Consider the following 16178-nt stretch of genomic DNA (forward strand, 5'->3'; position numbering starts at 1 on the left):
AACAAATATGTGCATGATTAAATGGTCTTGAGAAATGGTCATATATCAGAATATATATATATATATACATATGTGTATATGTATATGTGTGTATATATATATATATATATATATATATATATATATATATATATATATATATATATATATATATATATATATATATATTACTCACTCTCTGCTTGTTTGAGTTTCTTACTTCATCTGAGGCAAAAAATTATATATGTTCAGAAAATGATTGAGAATTTGAGGGTAACCACTGACTTCCATGAGAATGTATACTGTAGAACCCTAAATAAGGTGGGATAGTATGAAAAAGCAAATAAAAAAGAAAGTAGTGATTACCAAAATTTACTTTGACTTGTATTTCATTGTAGACAATAGGGTATATGCGGAAGGACTTTTAATTTGTCAGTTACATGAGTCTAATGCAGGGGTCACCAATCTCGGTCCTGGAGGGCCGGTGTCCCTGCAGGATTTAGCTCTGACTTGCCTCAACACACCTGCCTGGGTGTTTCAAGTATACCTAGTAAGACCTTGATTAGCTCGTTCAGGTGTGTTTGATTAGGGTTGGAGCTAAACTCTGCAGGACACCGGACCTCCATGAACAAGTTTGGTGACCCCTGGTCTAATGCTTCCAGTGAACTGTATGCTGTTACAAAATCAGCACATTTAAGGTCTGTTTTCTTTAAAAATCTGCGATCTCCTCTGGCTGACTGATATCCGATATAAAGTGGGTCTCATTTTTCTGTGCCATGTCTTATAATATGAGCCTTTATTTTACACCAGTACATTAGATGGAGCTTCTGCGCTAGCCTGGCGATTCTGACTGGCGCGTGCGAGTAAACGGCTTTTTGTCTCGTTTTACACTTGAACAACTAAGTGAATGCCAAAGTCTGTTTAACTGATTATATTTCAATTACATTACAACATCGATGCTGTAAAAGGAACCATATATAATGTAAAAAAATCACATTAACCATTCACCGGAGGTTTATCAGTATGGGAAGAAACACTAGCTCCGCATACCCTATATCAGGGGTCACCAAACTTGTTCCTGGAGGGCCGGTGTCCTGCAGATTTTACCTCCAACCCTAATCACAGTTGAACAGTAACACAGTTGAACAAGCGAATCAACGTCTTACTTGGTATACTTGAAACATCCAGGGAGGTGTGTTGGGGCAAGTTTGAGCTAAATCCTGGAGGGACACCAGCCCTCCAGGACCGAAATTGGTGACCCCTGCCCTATATGAACACAAAATATTAAATGTTTTGTCCGGTCAACTTAACTTCATTTGTAAATACACATCATTTCCTGTCATTCAGTATATCAGAATCACTATTTCAGGTATTTTTTGGGAGAAATGGACGCTGTGAGCCAGGGTGCGACTTACAGGGGGGTGTGGGGGGGATTGACCCTCCGAATTAAGGCTTGATCCCACCTCAAAACAAGATGTGTGGGGGGTCAGCTCTTTGAAACTGAGAAGAAAAGTTCACTCTGATGTGTATTTTATTAATAATGTTAATAATTAAAATAATAGACATCCATTTGACGAACCCTACAACGGTTCATAGCATTGTGAATGAATAATCGCGCCAATCAGTCCATATGAAAAAAAAGTCATTCAACAGTCTGAAACCGGCAGATTTGGACATAGACACCGTAAGAGTTCACAAGACGTGGAGAAAGAAATAAAATAGGTGTTTGTTTCTATATATTGCTATATATATTGTTTCTATATATTGTCTAAAAGTAACGTCAAATTAGATGCATCATTTGCATAGTTAGTCCTAAAGTAAAAAAGAAAAAGAAAAGAAAGAAAGAAAGAGCTTTATTGCCAGGTATGTTCACACATACGAGGAATTTGTTTTGGTGACAGAGCTTCTACAGTGCAACAGAATTACAGAGACAGGACAAAAAACAGATCATAAAGTAGTGAGTGCAAATATACAGATTGACAAGTGTATGTACATGTTTATTACTATATACAACGTTATATGAGCAGCTGTTATGTGCAAATTGGCATGTAAAGTGTGTTGTTAAATAAGTGTATATGTGTATAAAAGTGTATGGCAAGTAGTGATGTTGGTTTCGCAATTATTATCATCAAGTGTTCATGAGATGGATTGCCTGAAGGAAGAAACTGTTTCTGTGTCGGGCTGTTCTGGTGCGCAGTGCTCTGTAGCGTCGACCAGAAGGTAAAAGTTCAAAGAGGCAGTGTGCTGGGTGTGAGGGGTCCAGAGTGATTTTGGCAGCCCTTCTGCTCGCTCTGGATAAGTACAGTTCTTGGGGAGTAGGAAGGGTTGTACCAGTGATTCCCTCAGCAGTCCGAACTATTCGACGTAGTCTTTGGAGGTCGTATTTAGTAGCTGAGCTAAACCAGACAGTTATTGATGTGCAGATGACTGATTCAATGATGGAGGTGTAGAACTGTTTCAGCAGCTCCTTTGGGAGGTTAAACTTCCTCAGCTGACGAAGAAAGTACAGCCTCTGTTGAGCTTTTTTGACAATGGAGTCAATGTGAGTGTCCCACTTCAGGTCCTGAGAGATGGTGGTGCCCAGGAACCTGAATGACTCCACTGCTGCCACAATGCTGTCCATGATGCTCAAGCCGAAATAGCTAATCACTAAATAGCCTATCCCTCAAAACACTGAAAACTTAAATACATGTTATGAATAAATTAGACGTAATTTAAATAAACACATACATTTGATACACTGAAGCATGTATTACTCAAACTGACATTACCAAAAACATTGACCCCCCCCCCCCCCCCCCGCCGCCTTATTGTCAATGTACTCTGTAAAAATAGTTGAGTTAAAAATAACCCAATAAAGCACCAAACTTTTAACCCAACTAGTTGAGTTATTAATAAACAACCAAATAAAGGTTAAAAATAACACAAAAAAGTACCACATATTTTTAACTGAACCATTGAGTTAAATAAACAACTCAACATTTATTAGAGTATATAATTCGCACCCTGCCGTGAGCTCCGGACCAAACGCGAAAAGGATCATCCAGACCAGGGGTGGGCAAACTCGGTCCTGGAGGGCCGGTGTCCTGCATAGTTTAGCTTCAACTCTAATCAAACACACCTGAACATGCTAATCGGTGTCTCCAAGATCACTAATTATCTATAAGCAGGTGTGTTTGATCAGAGATGGAGCTAAACTGTGCAGGACACCAGCTCTCCAGGACCGAGTTTGCCCACCCCTGATCCAGACTGTTACCAGCAACAAGTCCAAAAGCCAGGGTCTGTCATGGTATGGGGTTGTGTCAGTGCCCTTGGCAAAGGTAACTTGCACTTGCACAATTGGCTGCCTTTTTTCCAGGACACCCATGCATATTTCAAGACATTGCAAAACCACATTCTGCACACATTACAAAGTCCTGCTGCGGAGGAAGAGGATACAGGTACTTGACTGGCCTGCCTGCAGTCCCAACCTGCCTCCAATAGAGAATGTGAGGCACATTTTGAAGCGCAAAATCTGACAACGAAGACCTCGTACTGTTGTCCACAAAGACTTGTTTGCTGGAAGAATGGGACAAAATTACACCGGAAACACTTCATCTCTTGGTGTCTTCAGTCTCTAAGTGTTTTAAGTGTTGTGAAAAGGAATGGCAACATTACAAAGTGTTAAATGCCTTACTGTCCCGACTTTTTTAAATGTGTTGCAAAAAACAAAGAATAAAAATCACGAGGAACACATTAATGTTTGTTGTATTGTCTGCAATAAAATACAAGTCAAAGTAAATGTAGAAATCACTACGTTTTCCATACTGCCCCATTTTTTTCAGATTTTTCTGACTTTGAAAGTCACTAGCTACTATTTTTTTGGTGTTATGGTGTGTTTAAAACAAGTGGAAGGTAAGTAATACAAGTGATGACAAAATGTACTTTTTTGGTGGACTATGTACCAGTGGTGTAGTCCTAAAAAAAGATGGTGTACTATTACCCACCCAATCCAAATTTTAAATGTTTCTTTGATTCATTAGCTATATATATATATATATATATATATATATATATATATATATATATATATATATATATATATATATATATATATATATATATATACACACACTAAACATCAGTTACCTGTAACTATTGACTTCCAAAAAAGAAAAAACAAATACTATGGAAGTAACAGCGCCGAGGTAACAAGTGTTTCTATAGCAAAGAACTCCAAATATGCAGATATTCTAACAATCTATCAATATAGCATATTAATGAGCACTACATTTTTATTTGAATAACTACCGTACTTCTGCTTTTAAAATTCATTTGCATTCATGTTATGTATATATTTTAATCAAACGTATGACCGCCCCCTCCCCATTATCAGCATGCACCCCTTGGAAATAAAGTAGAAATTAAGGTAGTTGAGTGAAAGCATGATAGTTTGTTTAATTGGTGCTTAGAGAAAGGCATTGAGGCCAATGGCAAGAAGATAACATATCCAGCATCCAGTTGACCACATAAACATGCTTTATTTCAACATCCAAAATAATTAAAAACATCTCGAAATACTATACATGTACAAAATAAGTACAGATCCTTAGTTGGAACCAATGGGAGGGTCTATCTCTTCTGCATTTTTCCATTTTTGCCGCCTCATTTCAGGTTTAATAAGAAACCTTTCGCTGAAAACAAATCAAACAAACTCGAAACAATAGAAAAGAGATGTGCATTGCATTTGGAAAGCAGTAATTAAATCTGGACACAAGGGGGAGCTGCGGCATGTACATATAGACGTCTCTATGAAGGGAAGTTTGACGAACTGGCAATCAATCCATCCACTTAACCCATATCAGATCAAGTGCAAATCGACAGTAACCAACCCTAAACTGCTGTTTAATCCTCTTCTGCTGACACTAAGAGCAATCACATTGACATCAAAACATTCTATCGACATTTAGCACCAAAAAAGGTCCCGAAAGGGTACACGACAGCATGAAAATGCTTGTTTTCCCTCTCAAACACAAACACACCACTGACAGGACCTTTAAAAGTAAGTAGCACCGTTTTATATCTGTTATTAATCGTTGACTTCGCTTGGATGAAAACACCGCCCTCTTTTCCCGCCCAAAAATGCACTTTTTTTTGTCCTGAGGTAGCCTTATATCAAGATGACGTCGTACCATTGACTATCTGTGTGATGTTTTGAAGGAACAAAGACACTCGGCTGTCGTTTGTCATATTTATTCAACACCAGAGAATGGTACATTAGCATTTGCTTGTTTTTCATTGTCCTTTCGCAGTGGTCAAAAAAACGGCAAAGAAAGTCTCCAAGTTTTTCTTTGGACTCCGGGGGGGCTCGGGGCGTTTATATTATATATTATTTTCTTGTTGACGCAAATGATTCTCGCTAAGTGTCCATGATAATGATGTCGTGGTCCTCAGTTTTGTTTTGTTGTCGTTTTCGAGATGGGAATCACAGCATAGCACCGTCCTCAGGGATTCTGGTTTAAGCACATGGACCGATTGCAGCCGAATAAGAGTTCGGGCTTTATTATTGTTATTATTATCATTTTTATTTTTTTCATGAACAGGAAAAGAGTTGAAGATGACTGCTAGAAAAAAAACAGCAAAGTCATGTCCAGATTTTTCTTTTTACAAGAAGCAGACTGAGCCAACTTCTACGCCGAATTCCTGATCGGGAGCACCAATGTCCATAGGAGCGATATCAATGATTGGCAGACGAGATGTTTTCGTTGTCTTATAGTCAATGACTGTCTTGCCCCATGTGCCAGTGTGTGACTGTGAGGGAAAAAAAGACCAAATTAATGAACATAAGATTAATAGACACCTACAGGAATCACATTTTCTTTATAGGCCAAGGGGTGTATTACAGAACGTTTCTTATCTTAGGTCTTAAATTAAAGTTACACTCCACTTCCTTTTGGGAAATAGGCTCATTTTACAGCTCTCCTAGAGTTAAACAGATGAATTTTATAATTTTTTAATCCATTCAATCGATCTTCAGGTCTGCCGGGAGCACTTTTAGCTTAGCTTAGCATAGATCATTGAATCGGATTAGACCGTTAGCATCTTCCTCGAAAATCTCAATAAAGTTTTTCATTAATAAGATTATTTCACACCTGACTTTCCTTTAGCTATATCGTTTACTAAGATTGACAGAAAATGAAAAGTTGCTATGTTCAGTGCCACAGGAATTTAACATTGATTAGTTCGGCAGAAAAACGAAAGCCGATATTATTTGGAAAAAAGTTCTCAACTTTCCTTACGAATATATAAAGAGTGAATGAGCTGATGAAAATATGTCTGCAATGTCATGCATTCATAATAATATAAAATAAAGTAACATCTACTGGGTCATCCAAAAGTCTTTCTACAACTAAACGTCATTGTTCTCCATTTTTAATTATTAATAAATACATCACCATTGATAGATAATGCCATTTTTTTTCACATTAGCGTTCAATTCATTTTAAAGTTACGACAGTTGTTGGGTTTTTCTAAAACAGGGGTGTCCAAACTCGATCCTGGAGGACCGGTTTCCTGCAGATTTTAGCTTTAACTTGCCTTAACACACCTGCACAGATGTTTCTAGAAAGCCTGATTGGGGTGTCTGATTGGGGTTGGAACTAAACTTTGCAGGACACCGGCCCTCCAGGAATGAGTTTGGACACCCCTGTTCTAAAGTTAAGACAATTTTAGTTGTTTTTTTTGTCAAGTTAATGTTAGAAACCGCTAACCACTGACATTTATAGTAGGAAAAACAAATACCATTGAAGTCAATGGTTACTGGTTTCCAACATTTTTCTAAATATCTTTTGTGTTCAACAGAAGTGGGAAACAAGTGATGGAGAGAAATAGGCCTTTCAATGATCGTAGATTTAAGTTCATTTATTATATTTAGATATTATCCTGATTATACGTCAAATGTTTTGCTCATTTGTGAAAATTTGCATAATAAACTAAATATATAGGAACTGTTTACTTTTGTAGGCCCCCCAAAAAAGCCAATAAATGAATCCTATAAGTTTTTATCATCACAGGAATCTGGGTAATACTAACAGTTTAAACATACATCATCACCCTAGTATTTTAAAGGGATAGTTCACTCAAAAATGAAAATTCTGTCATCATTCACTCTTTCAGTTTCTTTCTTCTGATAAACAGAAAAAAATAAAAGATATTATAAAAAATGCTGGTTGTTGGCACCCATTGACTTCCATAGTATTTTTATTTCTATTATGAAGTTGATCCTAGCAACCAGCATTCTTCAAAATATCTTCTTTTTTAACACTGTCTGTATTGATTTCAGGAACTTTTTAACAAGTACTAAAGAAAACAAAAAATGTCAAAAAAATATATATATATATATACACATATATACATATACATATATACATATACATATATATATACATACACACACAATTTTTTATAAACAAATTAGATTCTTTTGTGTTCAAAATGTCCACCTGAGTGAGAGTAAATGATGAGGTCATTTTCTTTTCTGTGTGAACTAACCCTTTTTAATAAGAGGTGCTAATATGAGAATAAGTCATGGTGTTGAGCTTACCGTGCAGCCGTCCTCGCTGACTCTGTATGTGAAGCGGCTGTTTCCCTCCGCTCTGATCTCGATGTCGTTGGAGCCCTGCAGCAGCAGAGCCTTCTTCAGGTTGCCCGAGGTCTCGTCCATGTAGGCGATGCTGTTCTTGCAGTGGTAGGTGATGTTCTGGGAGGCTTGGTTGGACATCAGGCGCATGAAGGTCAGCTGGATGTTCACATCCTCTGGATCAGAGCCATCGCTGCCATACTGGAACTACAGAGAGAGAGGATACAATACTACATCATTACTGGCTAATAACACTGATAACATTCATTCAATTTAGCTTAGTCTCTATTTCAGAGGTCGCCACAGCGCAATAAACCACGAACTATTCCAGCATATGTTTTACACAGCGGATGTCTTTCCAGCCGCAACCCAGTACTGGGAAATACTCATACACTACAGCCAATTTAGCTTATTCAATTCACCTAAAGCGCATGTGTTTGGACTGTGGGGGAAACCGGAGCACCCGGAGGAAACACACACCAACACGGGGAAAACATGCAAACACAGAAATGCCAACTGGCCCAGCTGGGACTCGAACCAGCGACCTTCTTGCTGTGAGGCGACAGTGGCGCCCCTAAATGTGTATTTTCAAAATGTAATTGAAATATAACATTTATTTCTTAAGCTATGTATTTGATCAATAATCAGCTATTATAAAAAATAGTGCATTCATTTCTCCGCGTTGACGTACCTGGAATCCATTAGGCATGGACTCTCCGAACCAGACGTGTTTCTTCTCTCTGATGTTCTTGCTGGTGTACCAGTTCTTCCTGGGAATGTTGGAGTGATACGGGCTGACGCAGGTCTCGCCAGTCTCCATGTTGCAGAAGACCTTGATGGCGTCCAGAGGAGAGCCCTGGTTGGGATCCACCCAGTAGGAACCTTTGGGGAAAAAAACAGATTTGAAACATTGTTATAACATAATAATAACATTACAATGTGCAATACCGAGTGAGCTTCATGCAGGTGAGTGGGCTTTGACACAAACCACTCGATATGTGTGTGTTTATATGCATGTATGTACAGTTAAAGTCAGAATTATTAGCCCTCCTGTATATATTTTCCCCCCAATTTCTGTTTAATGGAGAGATTTTATCAACACATTTCTAAATATAATAGTTTTAATAACTCATTTCTAATAACTGATTTAGTTTAGCTTCACCATGATGACAGCACATAATATTTGACTAGATATTTTTCAAGATACTAGTATTCAGCTTACAGTGGCATTTAAAGGCTTAACTAGGTTAATTAGGCAAGTTAGGGTAATTAGGCAAGTCATTGTACAATGATGGTTTGTTCTGTAGACAACTGAAAAAAAACACTGCCTAAGGGGGCTAATAATTTTGACCTTAAAATGTTTTTTTTAATTAAAAACTGCTTTTATTCTAGCTGAAATAAAACACATAAGACTTTCTCCAGAAGAAAAAATATTAGCAGACATACTGTGGAAAAAATCCTTGCTCTGTTAAATGTCAATTGGGAAATATTTTGTGAAAGAATAAAAATTCACAGCAGGACTAATAATTCTGACTTCAACTGTATATATTAAACATGCTAAACTAATTTAGATTTGTCATGGCACCTATATTATGCTGCTCTCTGGTGATTTTAAGTGCTTATTTTATACTTATTTTTAAGTGGCGGTGAATAGAAGCATTTGCTAAATGAATAAATGCAAACGTGACACTTGACCACAACCAGTCATAAGGAAACCGATATTTATACAAATCATCTGAAAATTGAATGAATAATCTTTCCATTTACGCATGGTTTGTTAGGATAGGACAATATTTGGCAGAGATACAACCATTTTAAAATCAAAATATTCCGAAAAAAACCTTTTAAAGTTGGCTAAATTAAGTTCTTAGCGATGCATATTACTAATCAAACATTAAGTTTTGATATATTTAAGGAAGAAAATTGACAATTTCGTTATGGAATATGATCTTTACTTAATATTCTAATGATAATAATATAAAAAATAATAATTTTGACTCATTCTGTGCATGTTTTTCGGTTATTCCACACAAATATATCCATGCAACAGAAGTTTTGTGTTGTATTTTATTTTATTTAATTATTTTTCTCCCATTCTATTTTATCTATTTAAATCTTTTTCTTTCTTTCTGTCTTTATTTATCCCTTTCTTTCTTTCTTTTCTTTCTTTCTTTCTTTCTTTCTTTCTTTCTTTTCTTTCTTTCTTTCTTTCTCTTTCTTTCTTTTCTTCTTTCTTTTCTTTCTTTCTTCTTCTCTCTTTCTTCCTTCCCCTCTTTCTTTTTTTTTTTCTTTTCTTCTTTCTTTCTTTTTTCTTTCTTTTTCTTTCCTTTCTCTTTTCTTTCTTCCTCTTTTCTTTCCCTTTCCTTTTCTTTCCTTTTCTTTTTCTTTCTTCCTTCCTTCCATCCTTTCCCTCATTCTTTCCTTTCTTCATTCCGTGCTTCCTTTCTTTCTTGCTTCTTCCATTCCTTCCTTTTTTCCTTTCTTCATTCCTTTCTTTCTTTCTCTCTCTCTCTTATAAAATTCCATCTATCCAACTGGTTTTTGCTTACCAGTTGGATAGAAGGACTCCTATAGATTACTCCTATACACCTACACAAATTGTCACACACACACACACACACACATTTGTTTTTGTGAATTGTGGGTACATTACATAGGTTTCCATTGTTTTTATACTGTACAAACTGTTTTTTCTATTGGCCTAACCCCACCCTACCCCTAAACCCAACCCTCACAGGAAACTAATTTTACTATCTGGAAAAAAAAACTCTTTCTGTGTGATTTATAAGCTTTTTGAGAAATGAAAACACCAGCAATATCTTCATATTTCATCACTTTCTTGTCATTATACAGATTTTGAGTCCTGATATGTCACAAAAACCCACCATAACAAATAAAACATTTCCAAATCTTGAAACAAAAAAGAGCAAATGAAAAGATGTGAAAGCAAGCTATATCTCTGTCCCTAATGCTTACCGCTCTTCCATTCTGGGTGGCACATCCTGAGGTCGCGGCACATGCGGGCGGGGTTGGCCTGGGTTCCTTCGGGGCTGCGGATGTTCTCGATCTTCTGGCTCAGAGATTTAAGGCTGGTGTCGACTTCAGAGTCGCGGTCCCGAACGCTGGCGTCATCGGCTCTGTAGCCTCCACGGAGAGGATCAGGTCCCTTCTCCTGCTGTGGCATGGGCAGGAAGGGCTCACCGAGACCGGCTGGTCCTGGAGGGCCTGGGGGTCCAGGAAGACCAGGAGCACCCTACAACAAAACAAAACAAATCACATGACATAAACAGTTGAAGTCAGAATTATTAGCCCTCCTGAATTGCTAGCCCCTGTATATTTTCAAGATACTAGTACTTTAAAGTGACATTTAAAGGCTTAACTAGGTTAATTAGGCAAGTTAGGGTAATTAGACAAGTCATTGTATAACTGGTTTGTTCTGTAGGCAATCAAAAAACAAATATTGCTTAAGGGGGCTAATAATATTGACCTTAAAATGCTTTTATTCTAGCCGAAATAAAACAAATAAGACTTTCTCCAGAAGAAAAAATACTGTGAATATTCCTACAGAATATAGGAAATACTGTGAAAATTTCCTTGCTCTGTTAAATATGCTTTTATAACATACATAATTTTACATACATAATTTTAATAATAATTTTGACTTTCCCATACTAAGCCAAATGTTAAATTCCTTGACTTTTACTGACCCATTTCTCTGACCTATAATAATAATAGTAATAAAAACAGGCAGCTGATGTGTTGATCAGTCCTTCCAGGATTTTGTGATTCTGTGTTTGCTGAATTTTACTCAAAATCAAGCAAATTTTGTTTATTTTGCTCATTTGATTCATTCATGTATCAAATATGATGCAGTAGGATTTATATGAATAAGAAGTAAACACTTTCTCTCTGTTTTTCTCAATGCTTCCTATCTACAAACTTTTTTTGAGTAATGTAAACAAAAACAATAGTTGTAATGTATTTCTTTTATTACATTTCTAATTTCCATAGCTTTGGAGAATCCAAAAAAGTCAAAATATTGATAAATAATGTAATGATTTTTTAATGTTGTTATAATGTTGTTGTAATGCTGTTTTAATGTTAAGTCATGATTGAATTGCCTCTTGTTATAGTAATGAAATAGTATGACAACAAGCAGGAAATGTTCATGGGCTAATGAGAACAACACATTGAAATAGTCTATAGAAACCAATATTTCTTGAGGTCAAAAAGTAAAATCGGACTAAATTTGTGTATTTTTTTCACAGCAAAACAACAAATATTGTCAAAAATTGAGAAAAGTCAGCACAAAATGAGTCATTTTAGGCTGTAATAATTAGAAATTTTCCACGCAAAATCCAGCAGGGACTATATGAGCACTGAGCAGACAGAAAACAGCCACATGCAGTACTTTAAAGGCCTTGTGACTGTATTTGATTGCTGGTCGATGAGCTGGAAAAGCAATGAAAACTAGCCTCACCATTACAATAAGCAAAACGTTTAGCAAAAAGCAAACACTTTTGATAAATGGGAAGTCAAATTTAAAATGACAACCAAATTCCCTGATAACCCATGACTTAAACAAAAATATATAAAATTCCCTGACTTTCAATGTCTGGAATAGACCTTTTAAGCTTCCATTATATTTCAGAAATGGCATGATTCATGAAAACCTGTATATATGTACATTATTATAACCTGAAAGTGATCAAAAAAGTGCTGATTTCAAACTTACAGCAGGTCCCATTTCTCCAGAGCGACCACGGGGTCCAGGAGGTCCAACGGGTCCAGGCACACCATTCATACCATCCTTACCAGGAGAGCCATTGGAGCCGGATGGTCCCTGTGATGAAGAAAAAAAATCATTGGAGTATCAAAATGACAATTTCTATCCCAAAGCAATGTTTCAGAACAAAACACTGCAGACTTGGAATAGGTTATCTATTTTTATAGTGCTTTTTGGTAGCTCTTGGTCACCATTTATCATCACAGTTTAGAAAAGAGCAGCATGGACTTTCTGCTGAACATCTATTTTAGTCTTCCATGGAGGAATGAAAGTTATATGAGAGTGAAAATGTAGCCGCAGTACTTTCATGTAAAGCAGTTTACTGTATACTTAACAGTAAATATGAACTGCTTGATTGTTTATATGTTGCATAAACAACTTTGAATGGAATAAACACAGGGTGCGAATTACAAGGGGGTTTAGAGGAGATTGATCCCCAATTATGCTTGATCCCCCCACTGAAGGACGTCAAAACAACATGGGGGGCCCAGTCCTCCAAATAGTAAGAAATAGTTTGCCCTGATCTGTATCTTAAATACTTATATTACTAATTAAGATAACAGATAATATAAATATACATTTGACCACCCCTATAATGGATTATACCATTGTGAATGGAGACATGGTAAGCGTTAACAAAACCTTAGCCTAAAAGTAAAGTAAAATTAGATGCATAGTTTGACCTACAGTAACCTCTGAAATGGCTAATCACAGCATATTGTAGATCAGAATACACAAACTATCCCACTAATATGTTGCATTAATCAAATAGATGTCATTTAATTTGATTCACTGGAGCATGTTTTACACAAAATAACATCACCGAAAAAGTTGACCCCCCTGATCGTCAATGTATAATTCGCACCCTGAATAAACATGAACATAAGGAGTATCATATAGCTCACACACTTGAAAATAAAGGTTCAATATTGCTTAAAGGGATAGTTAAAACTCATCATTTACTCATCATTCACTTGACACAAACCTGTCCGAGTTTCTTTTCTTCTGTTGAACATATAAAAAGATATTTTGAACAATTTCGGAAACTAGTAACCATTGGCTTCCGTGTATTGTTTTTTCTACAATGGATGTCGATGGTTACCAGTTTCAAACATTCTTTAAAATATCTTCTTTTGTGTTCAAATGAAAAAGGAAACTCATAAAGGTTTTGAGTGTAAATAAATAGTGATTAATATAAAGTTTTTGGTGAACTGTGCTTTTAATTCATGGCTCAGGTCACTTTAAATTACAATTTTTAGGTGAACTATCCCTTTAAATGAACCAAAAGTTGTTCTTTCATGGCGTCACTACAGTAACACACTTCTGGAATCTTTATTTATGAGTGTGCAGCCAAATGTGATTAAAAGACCTGAAAATAATCATCATAATTTTCTTTAGAGCTGCTTTGAAACAATGTGAACTGTGATAATAAATTAAAGATAAAACATTTAATGTTATACTTACACGAGGTCCGGCAGGGCCAGTGGCTCCAGCTGGTCCTTGTTCACCAGAAGTTCCCTAAAAAACATTCGTAAAGCATTGAAAATAAGCAAATACATACAAAAATAAATCAAACTGAGTAACTGATATTTTTCTAATTGAAAAGGTGTGTATCTAGAGTGTGTGACTGATTTAATGCTCACGTACTGGAGGTCCAGGAACTCCAGGCATGCCAGAAAGACCGCGGTGTCCCTTCATGCCTCTCTCTCCAGCCTCTCCAGCCTCACCTCTGTCTCCACGAGGACCTGCGGGACCCTGCATGAACAGACAACACAATTGATCAGAGGTGCATTTCCGAAAACCATCATTAGCCAAGTGTAAGTTCAGTCGTTACAATTATATGTATATAATTGAATGTTTCCCGAATCGATCGTTCCAGTGAACATTCGCAAACGTGTGTGATTGCAACAACTCCTGTGTAGTTAAAAGCAGGGATCCTGGTTGTGTTCTAATCCTAGTTATGCCCCCTATGCTCTATTCATTTCTAACGTTCCAACATCCACTTTAAATGATTAATAATAAGCGTAAAGTTGAATAAATGATAAATTCATACCAGGGCTCCACGAGCACCAGCAGGACCAGAAGGACCAGAAGGACCAGCAGGACCCTGAGAGGAAGTGAGAGAAAAGAAAACCCAAATCAGAACTTTTAATATATTGTATGCAGCCATGACACAAGACACTTCAAGTTTATTTATTTTGCACAAATGTAATTTAGTCATTATGCCAGCAGTTTTAAACATTACTAAAAATATAAACTAATATTAGAATAGTATAAAAATAAAATTCATTACTTAATTAAAAATGATAACAGCTTAAAATTTATTTAAATACTACTAAAATAACTAATGAATACTTTTTAAAAAGACATTAAAAAAATCTAAACTTTTGTATGGAGGCTATAATCTATTAATTAGTGGCTTATTGCATACCAATTATTCAGCTATTGGCTGTTTATTAGTACTTATAAAAGTACATATTCTCCATTATCTAATTCTACAACCCTAATCCTACCCAATACCTAAACCTAACCACTACCTTAACTATAATTAAGAAGCAAATTAGGAGACTATTGAGTTAAAATTTAATTAATGGTTTGTTAATAGCAAGAATTGTACCTTAAAATAAAGTGTGACCAAAGCTAAACTAAAAATTTAAATTAAAACATAAACATAAAACCTTTTATCAACATAATAACAACATATGATTGACACAAAAATTACAGTGTTATAGTGTCTCCTTTTAAAATAAATCTAATTGAGGCTTTTAAATAATATTGATCATTCTTAAAGACAATTCTGGCCTTTAAAAACTTACAGCCTCTCCACGATCTCCAGTCTTTCCAGATGGACCCAGAGGACCGGGAGCTCCGGGAGCACCAGGGGCACCAGGAGGACCACTGTTACCAGACTCACCACGGTCTCCCTACAGTTGCAGAAAAGGGAATATATATCAAAATATTGATAGGCATTCATTTAATATTTATAGAGTAATAAATAAACCAAGAGAGAGAGAGAGAATGTAGAGTATTATTGACTGTATATACAGTTGAAGTCAGATTTATTAGCCCCCCTTTTAATTTTTTTTCCTTTTTTAAATATTTCCCAAATTATGTTTAACAGAGCAAGGAAATTTTCACAGTATGTCTGATAATATTTTTTCTTCTGGAGAAAGTCTTATTTGTTTTATTTCGGCTAGAATAAAAGCAGTTTTTAATTTTTTATGAGCCATTTTAGGGTCAAAATTATTAGCCCCTAATTACCCTAACCTGCCTAGTTAACCTAATTAACATAGTTAAGCCTTTAAATGTCACTTTAAACTGTATAAAAGTGTCTTGAAAAATATCTAGTAAAACATTATTTACTGTCATCATAGCAAAGATAAAATAAATCAGTTATTAGAGATGAGTTATTAAAACTATTTTGATTAGAAATGTGTTGAAAAAATATTCTCTCTGTTAAACAGAAATTGGGGGGAAAAATAAACAGGAGGGCTAATAATTCTGGCTTCAGCTGTATGTGTATACCCGATAACCATGTTTTTGAAACAGTTTTCATCATGTGCGAATGTAAACATTTAAGAAAACTTGTTGTACTTGCTTTTTTTTAATGATGCATAGTTTTTTTCTGTCATGGAAGAACATGGCTAATTTTCAATGTAATTATGCTGGTATTCTGTAAATGTATTATACTTGTAATTTTTAATTTATGTTTTAGATTATAGTAAAATTATAGATTTTTAATATATATTTGTAAGCATATCTTATTAACATGTACAATATGCAGACAAAAAGAGC

General features: G+C 35.8%; 1 protein-coding gene across 2 annotated transcripts in view; it reads right to left on the reverse strand.

Moving 5' to 3' along the window:
- Positions 1-4391: 4391 nt before the first annotated feature.
- The window catches only part of col1a1b (collagen, type I, alpha 1b), a 36114-nt gene continuing 24327 nt past the window's right edge, over positions 4392-16178 (reverse strand). For both annotated transcript variants that reach the window (XM_056469063.1, XM_056469062.1), the window contains exons 43-51: positions 15200-15307; positions 14437-14490; positions 14031-14138; positions 13848-13901; positions 12333-12440; positions 10574-10850; positions 8289-8479; positions 7562-7804; positions 4392-5769 (exon numbers count right to left, since the gene is read on the reverse strand). In XM_056469063.1, the coding sequence (XP_056325038.1) occupies positions 5623-5769; positions 7562-7804; positions 8289-8479; positions 10574-10850; positions 12333-12440; positions 13848-13901; positions 14031-14138; positions 14437-14490; positions 15200-15307 (1290 nt within the window). In that variant the 3' untranslated portion in view covers positions 4392-5622. The remainder of the gene's footprint in view (positions 5770-7561; positions 7805-8288; positions 8480-10573; positions 10851-12332; positions 12441-13847; positions 13902-14030; positions 14139-14436; positions 14491-15199; positions 15308-16178) is intronic.

The sequence above is a fragment of the Danio aesculapii genome, chromosome 12 (assembly GCF_903798145.1).
Source record: "Danio aesculapii chromosome 12, fDanAes4.1, whole genome shotgun sequence".
NCBI classification, from domain to species: domain Eukaryota; kingdom Metazoa; phylum Chordata; class Actinopteri; order Cypriniformes; family Danionidae; genus Danio; species Danio aesculapii.